Genomic DNA, 12500 nt, shown 5'->3' on the forward strand with positions numbered 1-12500 from the left:
ACAGTTGATGAGGTATTGTGACTGGAGAACCAGTAGGCTCCCCCTAGGATACAAAATATACACCATGTACATACACTTCTAACACTGTCTCATACAAGAAACTAATTCATTAAACAGCAACAATCAAGAAGTTGTATAATTCATCTTAATACTTATGGTTACACAAAGATTCAAGGTCATTATGAGGCAGTCACACTAATTATTCTATCTAGGGATCCCTTTACAGAGCAGGATACTTCCCCATCTGTCTAGGGAACCTGAGATGAAAATCCCCAGAGCAGCACCAAGTGAGAACCACTGTGTTGGTCTTTTGCCCCAGCTTTAGTATAATTACTAGGAAGCTTATTACTTTATTGTCTACATGGTGATTATCATATAATGTTGGGTTTAATTGTAGTGTAGAAATAAATAATATATACTACTACTAGCAATGATGCCTCACAAAGGTTTTCAAGTTTATCCAGACAAACATTCATTTGATTACTGAATGAAAAACAAACACCTACTCTGGTAAGCTGAAGACACCCAAGCTCATTTAAGACATTATTTATGGCCAGGTGGACAAAGTGAAAGCCAGAGAACAACTATAGAATGCCATCCACAAATATTATGATAGTAGAAAGTTAAAAAAAAATAACTATAGCATATGAAATCAACTTTGCTTTGCATTGGGTATAACCATATGGCTGACAAGGTTATGTCATGATTAACTATGAATAATATTTTACACATTTTCAGTTATAGAATTTGCTTCTTCTGAACTTCAAGTTTTTCAGTCCATAATTACTTCTTTTATACATTGCTGATTACACTAATAGCAGTATATGCTATTGGATAGGATACTGTCAGATTTTTTATTTCTGTTGAAATAAGGGGTATCAGGGTAGCAGGCACAGTTCTATGAGGTATGACAATTAATAAAATGGGTGGATTGGCTTTTCTAAGTTTAGTGTTTTCTTTCTTGAAATACTGCAATCAATATGCAATGATATTCACTTTGGTGACTGTTGCTTAAGTTGGCAATGTGAAAACACAGAGGTATCATTAACCCATTCGCCCCATGTGGCAAGAATACATGCCATGCCCACTAAAATACACGTTTATTTATTGTATTTACACATAGATGGCTCTACAAGTTCTCAATCACCAAATAGCCAGTTATCAGAACTACCTATCTCCCCTGTTTACTCTTTTCTTTCACTTTAAGAAAGGGTCTTTTGTATCATTTCGTTGTCTAAAATATTTTAATGACAATTTAATAATCATTACATCAATAACACTAATAACAGTATTGATAGCAATGGTATTAATAAGAAAAACACATTTTCCCGCCAATTCAAGGAATGGGAAATTCAGGATATGTAACTAGGGCCTACTGATAGACTCCTTGCCGGCTGAGCACATGTGGAGCCATCTGTATGTAACAAAATTCACCAAAAACTACAGGGGACAGAACATAAATCCAGGGTGAATGGCTTAAATTAGGAAATTATATACTACTGGTAAGATTGTGACATACTGATGAATTACAAGTGCCAATCAAGCACAACAGTTATCATCATCATTATTTGTATTATTAGTAGTATTAGTATTATCGTAATTGTCACTACTATTATCATTATTACTGTTATCATTATCATTTTTATTATGTCATCATTATCATTATCTTCACCATAATTGTCACTATCATTATAATCTTTATTATTATCATTATTATTATTATTATTATTATTATTATTATTATCTTTATTATTATTATCATTATTATTGTTATTATTATTATCATTATCACTATTACTATCATCATCATCATCATATTAACTGACAAATTGAATAAAATAATGGACAAAAGTTCACCCCATCTGGTCTGTTAAAATAATATCAATAGTACTGACATATAAAGATACAAAGAATATGAAGATACAAAGATAGATATCAATACAGATATATATCTAAATAGATAGAGAGATAGGAATAGATATATAAATATAGATTTATAAATGTATGTATTTGCAGATATAAATATATAGGTAAACAGTATATTTCTAAATATTTTATCATTAACTAAAATTCTTACTGAAATAAATACAATAATCTCTGTCTAACCAATATATACAGCAAGACATCTGTTCCTTACCTGGACAGCACGATACTTGGGCTCATTCCGGAAAGCATAAACCCAAGTGGCCAGCATCATAAGGATCTTCTTTCGTACTTCTTCATTTGGATTAGAGCGCAAAATATCACTAATCTGCTCCATAGCTCCTCGACATGCCACCTGCTCATGCACGGACTGCCCGCAATTCTTCACAACAGACTCAAAGACCTGCAGTGCCAGCAGGACAACATTTGGGTTTGTATCTTTCAGGCGATTCAGCAACGACTGAACAGCTGCCTTGGGGCTGGAGGGAGAAACATCAGGCTACAATTACTGAATGTTACAAGTAATCTGTCATGGAAAAAGGATACTTAATAGTTTGTACCTTAGACAGTACAAAGATACTTTCTACCTGATTCTAACTGTTCAAATTGTACAATTTGCTTGTAGAGTTAGGATCTTATTAACATTCATTAATGCTCACCAAAAGTAAGTATCAGCATATATGGAACTGTTATCCTGAAAGTAGCAATACAGATCTACACTTGGAACTTGTCATTATTAATACTGGTTTTCATAAGCATATGGATATCAATAATACACAGAATAGGCAGTTTCAAGCAGAAACATATATCAAGTTTATGGGAACAATCAATGGAAATATAAAAGTAAAACAACTTAAGTAGTTTCCTTCACTAATAATCCTCTTTATCCTACCAACCATTAATACATCATAATTGGACTAATATCTTTAGAGCCAGTCTCTTTTGATAACTCGGAAATGAAAACGATCTCGCAAACTTACTTTACATCTCCTTGGCGTATCAGATCAACAATATGCAACGTCGAGTCCCAGTCGATGTCTAGAAGTAATGGGCTTGTTGCCTTCTCTGGAATACCAGTTTCAAAACCATTAATTCTTTGCATTTTAAATCTACATATTGCATTGCAATAAATCTAACAGCATAAAATTTTAGAGAGGCATTTCCAGACACAATGTTAGAGTTTATTTTACATTATTTGTTCTCCATTCAGTCAAGAGAAGTAGCTCCATCCCTCCCTTTTTCTTCTTTCACTTATCATATCAAAGGGAAAAGTTTTTTTTAAACAGATATAATGAATTTGAATTTTTTGCAGAAAAGGAAAATGAAATGTAATAAAAAGTTAACACTATGTTGTCAGCCTTCTACAGAAGTGTGTCATCCTCTTTCTTAAAATTAGGACTTACACACAGATGGCAGATTAGTTTTCTTTCTATAAATTCACCATGAAAAACAAGTTCAGAACGCACCTCTTCTAATTCTTGTATATTTTCTAATCACAATGAGAAATGACAAAAATTTTGAATTTATTAACCCAATCCCGCTAGGATTGGCCTGTACGTATATGCCATGCCCACTGTGAGTTTACTTTATTAATTGTTTTTACACATAGATGGCTACACTTGTACTAAGTCACCAATGAGCTAATTACGCATACTGCCTGTCTTGCCCATTTACCCTTTTCTTTGATTTACGAAAATATTTTACTTTATCTTATATTGCTGTTACTTTCCTAAAAATCAAGGAAAGGTGAAATCAGGTACGGTCACAAGGTCTACTGACTTACTCCTTTGTGGCTAAGCACTAGCAGAGCCATCTATGTGCAAAGACATTAAAAAAAAAAAAAAAAAAAAAAAAAAAAAAAAAAACATGAGCATTTTCCCCGGTTAAAAATGAAAATCAAAAGATTTCTATAAAAAAATAAAATCACTCTACCAAACTGTTCCATATAAATGTATTTCATGTGATGTTAATAGCAATTAAAAACAAATGAAAAAAATATGAGTATATACACTGAACTTTTAAATGAAAGTATTTCATTTTTACTTTCATGTTTAAAATTAGGCAATATTATACAAAACAGAAGTTAAACCATAAGATAGAAGTCTGTCATAAAGTGACTGTTCTTTCTGAATGCCTTTTAAATGTTTCCAGTGTATTTGACTCTCTTGCAATTTTCTTTTCCAAACTCTTTAACCCATTGGCATCAGAGACATTGATTGTCCACTTTCATTATAGATTTGTTGATTTTGTTTACAAAAAGATGGCTTCACTTAGTTAATAAGTTAGTTAACAAGAGGAATCAATTACTAGGCCTATATCTGACCTAACCTATTTACCTCATTTCTTGATTTTTAGGAAGATAGTCTAAAAAAAAAAAAAAAAAAAAAAAAAAAAAAAAAAAAAAAAAAAAAAAAAAAAAAAAAAAAAAAAAAAAAAAAAAAAAAAAATTAATCTGCTTATCATTATTATCATATTATATATCTATGTCAACATAATCATCATTATCATTATCATTATCACTATTATCTATTACTATCATCATCATTATCATTATCATTATTATCATTATGATGATCATCATTCATATCATTATCATTATCATTATTATTATTATGATCATCATCATTTATATCATTATCATTATTATCATGTTATTAACAATACTACAAGTAATAAAAACAATATTTCCAAAAATTCAAGGAATCCAGTTACCAGGTAATACCAGACAGGTGTGGCAACTGAATCCTTGGTGACTAAGCACTTGAGCTGGCATCCATGCAGAGTTTTTGAAATTGAACAAGGCATGTATGTATGTCCTTCTGGCATCAATGGCTTAATTGAATAAGCTATTTCAGTAAATCATGGGCTTTAAGACTTACAAAATCAGATTACAGTTATTTTTTATGCGTACAGCACAACCATATTTATAGTATTTTGCTAATCAGGAAACTTAAAGATTTCAGCATTTTACACTGTAAAATGCTGAAAGTGATGTAATAAAACTACCAATGCAATCTATTGCTTTGACTGAATTTCTCAGTGTGCAAAAATCAAGTTCAACCTTTATATGTTAAGACTGTCAATGATTATCTGTAAATATTACTAAGGGGACCACATCTTCTGAGACTATGCCCCGGTTCCTCCAGCCACCTGGCATGTAGACTTGGCCACAGATTATAGAATTATCAATATCTAATCACAAAATTTACCCCTGACTTCTGAAGATTAATTCAAGTACCTCTGAGTACCATTTCTTACTGATTTCCCGTAATTCCAAATAACAAAATTGTTAAAATAGTGGTTTCGGCTAACTCTGAATTTGGCAGTTAAAAGTGTGTATTTGTGTTTTGCTTTTCTGAAAATTTTGATTTCAATCTCAATTCTACAGGGAATGCTTACTGTGAATATGAAATGGAAATCCCAGATCACACAATCTAGACTGACACTTCCCCCCTGAGCTCCCTCCATCTGCCCTGTTTCTCATTCTGGTTTCTGGTCGTCATAATCTCATTCCTCAGATTTAGTACAGCTAGTTTGCCTTCAGACTATGTTGTTACTGTATAACAATATATAATACTAATCAAAGACAATCACAGACTGTACATTCTCTTTGCCTCCAAAATATTAAGTCTCTAGATTCATCTTCCTAAGTAGTTCCCCAGACAATGCACCTGTTCCTGGCCAGAAACCTACTAATCCCTCATTTGTGCCTGGCTCTGATAGGCTCGGCTACCCTCAACCAAATGGCTTCCAGGGAATAAAGTGGCTTCCGGAGAATAAAGTGGCTAGCAGGACAGCAGGTGCTTCCTACTGGAAGTGTGTGCTTGTTTTATGTTCATCTTGGTGTGATGCTTCCTATAATGTGTTTAGGCTAATCTGTTCCAATCATATATGCATCCTCCTTAATTGTGTGCTTGAAGGAACCAGTGTTCATGGGCGTTTCAGTATTGTTGGCGTATTACAGATTCCAATGACATCTGTATGCTCTGAGTATTTATGCCCGTCTATATCAGTTCCAATACTTGGGATCCTGAACAATGATGAAATTGAACTTGTGAACTCTGACCTTTTTCCTCCACATAAACATTCACACTGACTTTCTCCAACCTGATGCCAAGGTTCTTATTGCTATTCCATTTAAACCCTCCTCTGAGCTGACAAATTGTGAATACATTACACAGTGGCATAATAAGGCATACTATAACACTGCTATAACATTCTATAACAGCAATAACGCAATGTCAACAGTGTAATGATACGAATGCATTGCCATCACAGCAGACCAAATTCAGCTGCAGCATCGAGTCCCTGTCGAGGGCACAGCCCCATAGAGCACCGCTGGAATGAGTTCCAGCGTTTCCCTCGAGTGACCCTCCTGCTGTGACATACTTATTCCTGCCCGTGACTCAGGATCATCTGAAAATCGCGAATTCCAACACATTCCTCGCATTACCCGGGGAAAAGACTTTAGGGGTGACGCAGAACTCACCTAGCAGCAAGTTAATCTCAGACGACATTATGAACGGCTATGGAATCGGTTTAAAGGCAAGGTAGAATTGCTCAACAGGAATCCGAGTCGCAAGTCGCCTTCCTCCTCCCATTTGTCAACAAGCAGCTGATCCGCGCCGCGGGGTTTCTCTCGGCGCATTCGGGCGAGCAAGCGGGCTTGGCGGGTGACGTCACGATGATGTAGTCGTGTCGTCACACTCACGGAGTTTGGCAGTATTTTGCATGTAAAACGTATATTATGTAACTAGAAATAATCTTTTTTTTAAATAGGAGTTCAAATAATGGATAAGATTCTAGATTTAGTTACTTCAGAGACTATATCCTTCTGGTGAGTCTGAGTATGATGTCATAAACTCAACCCAGGTTGAGACTAAGGATCACGAGACTTCGCTTCTAGTTTTTAACTCCTTTGCTTCGATATTTGTTACCCATTTGATTAAAGATTCGCCGGAATCAATTAACGAGTAATAAATTCACCCCCAAAATATTATATGAACCGATTATTATGATATTGATGTGAGAAACACTGCATGCTTTTAACGTTTTCTACTTTCCACGGAGGAGGGGAAACTATGACATGTCAATATCTGGAAATTCAATCCTCTGTGTGTGTTCTTACCTAGTTCTGTCCTAGTTGTTTCAGTACGGGAGAAGAGTTAAGCTCAGATGGTCCCGTTTACTATATTTGAATTATCATATAACTTTTTAAAGTGATGCACATTTTTGGCACATAACTATATCTGGAAGATTGTTCCATGTTTCAGTAGTTCTGTTTAGGAAATTAAACTTCTTGACATATTTCTCGCCTCTTTTTACTTTCAACTTTGTCTAACCTCACCCTTCCTGTAATATAGTTGAACATCATTACCATGTCACCTCTTTTTCTTCTTTCTTCCAAAGCAGTAAGACCTATTTTCTCTAGTCTTTGTAGCTTATATCTCTTCGAGTAGGTGCCCATCTTGTGGCTGCTCTTTGGTTTAATACTACGTCTCCTAACTTGTATTAGTGTAGTGGACGATTTTTACAATCTCCGAACATGACTACAAGGCATTTATTGGTGTTATATTCCATTTTCCAAATTAATAAGATATCGATGTCATTTTAGAGGCATTGGCATGAGGCATCGTCTATTATCCTTTTTTTTTTTTTTTTTTTTTTCAATTTCGCGTCGTCTGCAAACATATGGGCTTATCTTTGACCCTAAATCATTTATGTAAACAGTATATATAATCGGCGCCAAGACCGATCCTTGAGGTACTCCGCTAGTTACTCGTTGCCATGTAGAATGCTTCCCTCTAATTACGGTTCTCGGCTGTCTTTCATGAAGAAAGTCTTCCATTCACTCGAAGAGTTTGCCTTCCACTCCGCCTAGGTGTTCTAATTTCTATAGAAGTCTTTTATGAGACACCTTATCAAATACCTTCCTAAAGACTTAGTATATACAATCCATCCATTGTAATATTTTAGAGACTATCATAGAGACAGAGATTTGCTACGCTTGACCTTCTTTCCCTGAAACCAAATCATATATTTGATATCATATTGTATTTTTCAAGTACTTCAATCCGATGTTTCCTAATTATCCCTTCTAACAGCTTACTACACTGGTCTATAATTTAGAGGGTTTCGTTTGTCACCGTTCTTATATAAAGATATAACATTGGCAACTTTCCAATCTTTTTGTAGTTATCCTTGTCTCACTGAATTTTGGAATATTGACAATAACGGAGTACACAATTCTTCAGCACACTCCCTCAGAACCCAGTTAGATATCTCATCTGGTCCCTCTGCTTTATTCTTGTCTAACTTGCCATTTCAAAGTATGTGTGTGTGTGTGTGTGTGTGTGATATATATATATATATATATATATATATATATATATATATATATATATATATATACATATATATGTGTGTGTGTGTGTATGTATATATATGTATATATATATATATATATATATATATATATATATATATATATATATATATGCATATGTACACACACACACACACACACATATATATGTATATGTATATATATGTATATATATATATTTAGAGAGAGAGAGAGAGAGAGAGAGAGAATGACAGACAGTGAGTGAGTGAGTGAGTGAGAGAGAGAGAGAGAGAGAGAGAGAGAGAGAGAGAGAGAGAGAGAGAGAGAGAGAGAGAGAGAGAGAGAAGTGAGACCCCGTAGGAGGTGCTGGAAGCCACAGGTGCGTGTCTCGTGCTGCATGGCTCAAGTGACTAGTGATCGTCATTTGCACGTTTTTGGTGTGCAAGACTCGAACACTGCTGAGGAGGGACAAGGAACAGTACATCAGCGACTTTGCTGAGGAGGTTGAAGGCCATTTCCAGTAAATGACCTTCGTCCTGCCTACCAAGGCCTAAGAAAGTCGTACAGGCGACTGCACTCCGCTCAACGGATGGACGGATTATCTGAGATCATCTTGGGGCTCGTGAACATTGGGCTGAGTATTTTGTGCGGTTCTGCCAGGCTGACCCAGCAGTTAGCTGGACGCAAGTGGTGTCACAATACCTGTGCCAGACCCATCCATCAGCGGGAACCTCCAAATCTGACTGAGATTAGGGAGGTGATCAGTAAACTGAAGGGCATCCCTGCTGAACCACTAAAGGCTGGTGATGAACCTATGGCGCTGGCAAGCTGGTACCATTCCCCAGGACTTGCTGAGAGGCGTGGTCGTCCCTTTCTGGAAGGGGAAAGGGGATCGATGAGACTGCAGCAACTATCGTAGCACCAGACTGCTCAACATAGCAGGCAAGGCTCTCGCTCACATATTTCTGAGACGGATCCGTGTCCACCTTTCTAAGACACTAGAGAACGGAAGTGATCTGAAATCACTCCTGGAAAGCACTCAGTATCCTAGCACTTCAAGTCATTGCGGAACGCCGTCGTGAGTTTGGTCGCGAGCCCACGACCAACATCGACCTACATCAACCGCAAGAAGGCTTTTGACTCGGTGAATCGCAAATTGCTCCAGAGATCGTGACTTTGACTTTGCTGACAATGTTTCTATCCTATCTGAGTCTCTGGAATCGCTAGTGGCGGTTCTTAATGCATTTAGCAATGAACTAATCACGTAAACAAAGGCCAAGATCCAGGAGGACCTGTTCAGTCGGTGCAATGTTGTGATGAGTACACTGAAGTTACAGAGAGTACATACCGTGATAGTGTTATTCATTACTCTGGACTACCAGAGACTCAGAAAGCATAGTATTGAAAAGTGTTGGTGCAAGAACGCTCTTGAATTAACAGGGAAGAACCTAATATTGTTATTATTATTATCATATTCATCACTATTATTCTTATTATTATGATGATGACGATGATTAGTATCACTATTGCTATTTTTATTATTATTACTATTTTTATTATCACTTCTATTATTATTATATTGTTAATATTATTACCATTGTTATTATTAATATTATTTTCATTATTATTATTATTATCATTATTATTATTATTATTATTATTATTATTATTACTAATATTATCATTATTGTTTTGTTGTTATTGTTAATGTTTTGGTTGTTGTTATCATTATCATCATTATTATCATTATCATTATCGTTATTATCATTACACCTTTTTTAGTTGTTGTTATTAATATCATTGTTATTATCGTTAGATATTGTTGTTGTTGTAAATAAATCACCATCATCATTGTCACCAATCCCGTTACCATGTTGCTGCTGCTGTTTTTGTTGTTATTTTCATGTTTTATGGTCATTGCTGTCATTATTATTATTATTATTATTATTATTATTATTATTATTATTATTATTATCATCATCATCATCATCATCATCATCATTACCATTATTATTGTTACCATTATTGTTATTGCTATTATTATCATTATCATCATTACTATTATTATCATAATAATTTTTATTTTATTTTATTTCATCATTATTATCCTTATTATTATCCTTATTATTATTATTATTATCATTATCATCATTAATATTATTATCATAATAATAAAAACAATAATGATAATAATGATAATAATTAAAACAATAATAATAATAATTATTATTATTATAATTGTTATAATTATTATTATCATTATCATTATTATCATTATTGTTATTATTATTATCATTGTTATTATTATTATTGTTATTATCATTATCAGCATTATTATCATTATTATTATTAGTATTACTATTATTATTACTATTATTATTACTATTACTATCATTATTGTTATCATTACTAATACTCTTATTATTATTTTCATTAATATTATTGTTTTTATCATTATTATTATTATTTATTATTATTATTATTGTTGTTGTTGTTATTATCATCATTATCATTATTATTAGTAGTACAATCATTATCATCATTATAACTGCCATTAATATTATGATTATCATTGTTATTATTATTAATATCATTGTTATTATTATTAATATCATTATTACTATTATCATCATAATTGTTTATTATCACTATTATTATCATTATTATTATTGTTATTATTATTTCATTATCATAATAATTATTATTATCTTTATTAATATCATTATTATCATATCATAATTATTGTTGTAATTATTACCATTGTTATTATTAGTAGTAGTATTACTATCATTATTCTTCTCATTAATATTATCATAATCATTTTCAGAATTATTCTCAGTATTGTTGTTGTTGTTGCTAACATTATCATTGTGATGATAATAGTAATTATTATCAATGTTATTGTTCTCATTATTATTATCATTATCACTGTTATCATTAATACTATTATTATTATTGTTGTTGTCATTATCATTATTGCCATTTTCATCATTATTATGATTATTATCCTTATTAATATTATTATGATCATTATCATTATTAACATTATTATGATCATGATCATTATTAATATTATGATCATTATCATTATTAATATTATGATCATTATCACTATTACTATTATTATGATCATTATCAATAATAATATTATTATGATCATTATCATTATTAACATTATTATGATCATGATCATTATTAATATTATGATCATTATCATTATTAATATTATGATCATTATCACTATTAATATTATTATGATCATTATCATTAATAATATCATTATGATTATTATCATTATTAATATTATTATGATCATTATCATTATTAATATTATTATTATCATCAATATTTTCATTGCTATTATCATCATTATCATTGTTATTGTTGTTGCTGTGATTATGTTGTTATTACTATTATTATTGTTATTATTATCATCAGTTATTAGTATCATTACTATCAGTATCATCATTATGTTTCTAATGTTATCATTATCATTATCATTGTTGTTGTTGTTATTATTATTAATATTATCATTACTATTATCATCCGCGTTATCATCTTAGCTGCTCCTCTTCGTGATTCCACCATTTCTCCCTTCACCTCATCACCATCCATCTCCCACCACTGCAAAAAGACTCAGGTGACGAGAGCATTGTGGTTCTCCCGCTCTCCGCTTTCATTGCTCGGATCATGGTGAAACTGATTCAAATTCTGGTATTGATTACTTTATACGCGTGTGTGTGTTATTGAGTAAGGACCTTATTTATTACCTACTGTTTTAGGCTTTTTCATCACAATCCAGTTTGATTTTGTACACTACCTTCACAACCCAGTATGTCCATTCTATTGTACCTTTCTCTCAACCCGATATAAGTTCACACATACACACACACACACACACACACACACACACATGTATATATATAAATATAATGTATGTATGTATGTATGTATGAATGTATGTATGTATGTATGTATGTTTGTGTGTGTGTGTGTGTGTGTGTGTATGTATGTGTGTGTGTGTGTGTGTGTGTGTGTGTGTGTGTGTGTGTGTATGTGTGTGTGTGTGTGTGCGCGCGTGTGTGTAAAACTATGTTGAAAGTGTACTAATGTTAAGTGTTAGAAGTTACAAAATATATAACACTGCCGTGAAAAGTTGTAAACTGCTGCAACATATCTAAGAAAATTAGTCGGCCCTTGCCTATTCAGTGTAATCTTATCCCTGTCCAGC

General features: G+C 32.9%; 1 protein-coding gene across 2 annotated transcripts in view; it reads right to left on the reverse strand.

The window, feature by feature from the left end:
- The window catches only part of LOC125030341 (hepatocyte growth factor-regulated tyrosine kinase substrate-like), a 33301-nt gene extending 26732 nt beyond the window's left edge, over positions 1–6569 (reverse strand). For both annotated transcript variants that reach the window (XM_047620327.1, XM_047620326.1), the window contains exons 1-3: positions 6413–6569; positions 2904–2988; positions 2138–2402 (exon numbers count right to left, since the gene is read on the reverse strand). In XM_047620327.1, the coding sequence (XP_047476283.1) occupies positions 2138–2402; positions 2904–2988; positions 6413–6440 (378 nt within the window). In that variant the 5' untranslated portion in view covers positions 6441–6569. The remainder of the gene's footprint in view (positions 1–2137; positions 2403–2903; positions 2989–6412) is intronic.
- Positions 6570–12500: the final 5931 nt, after the last annotated feature.

The sequence above is a fragment of the Penaeus chinensis genome, chromosome 11 (assembly GCF_019202785.1).
Source record: "Penaeus chinensis breed Huanghai No. 1 chromosome 11, ASM1920278v2, whole genome shotgun sequence".
NCBI classification, from domain to species: Eukaryota; Metazoa; Arthropoda; class Malacostraca; order Decapoda; family Penaeidae; genus Penaeus; species Penaeus chinensis.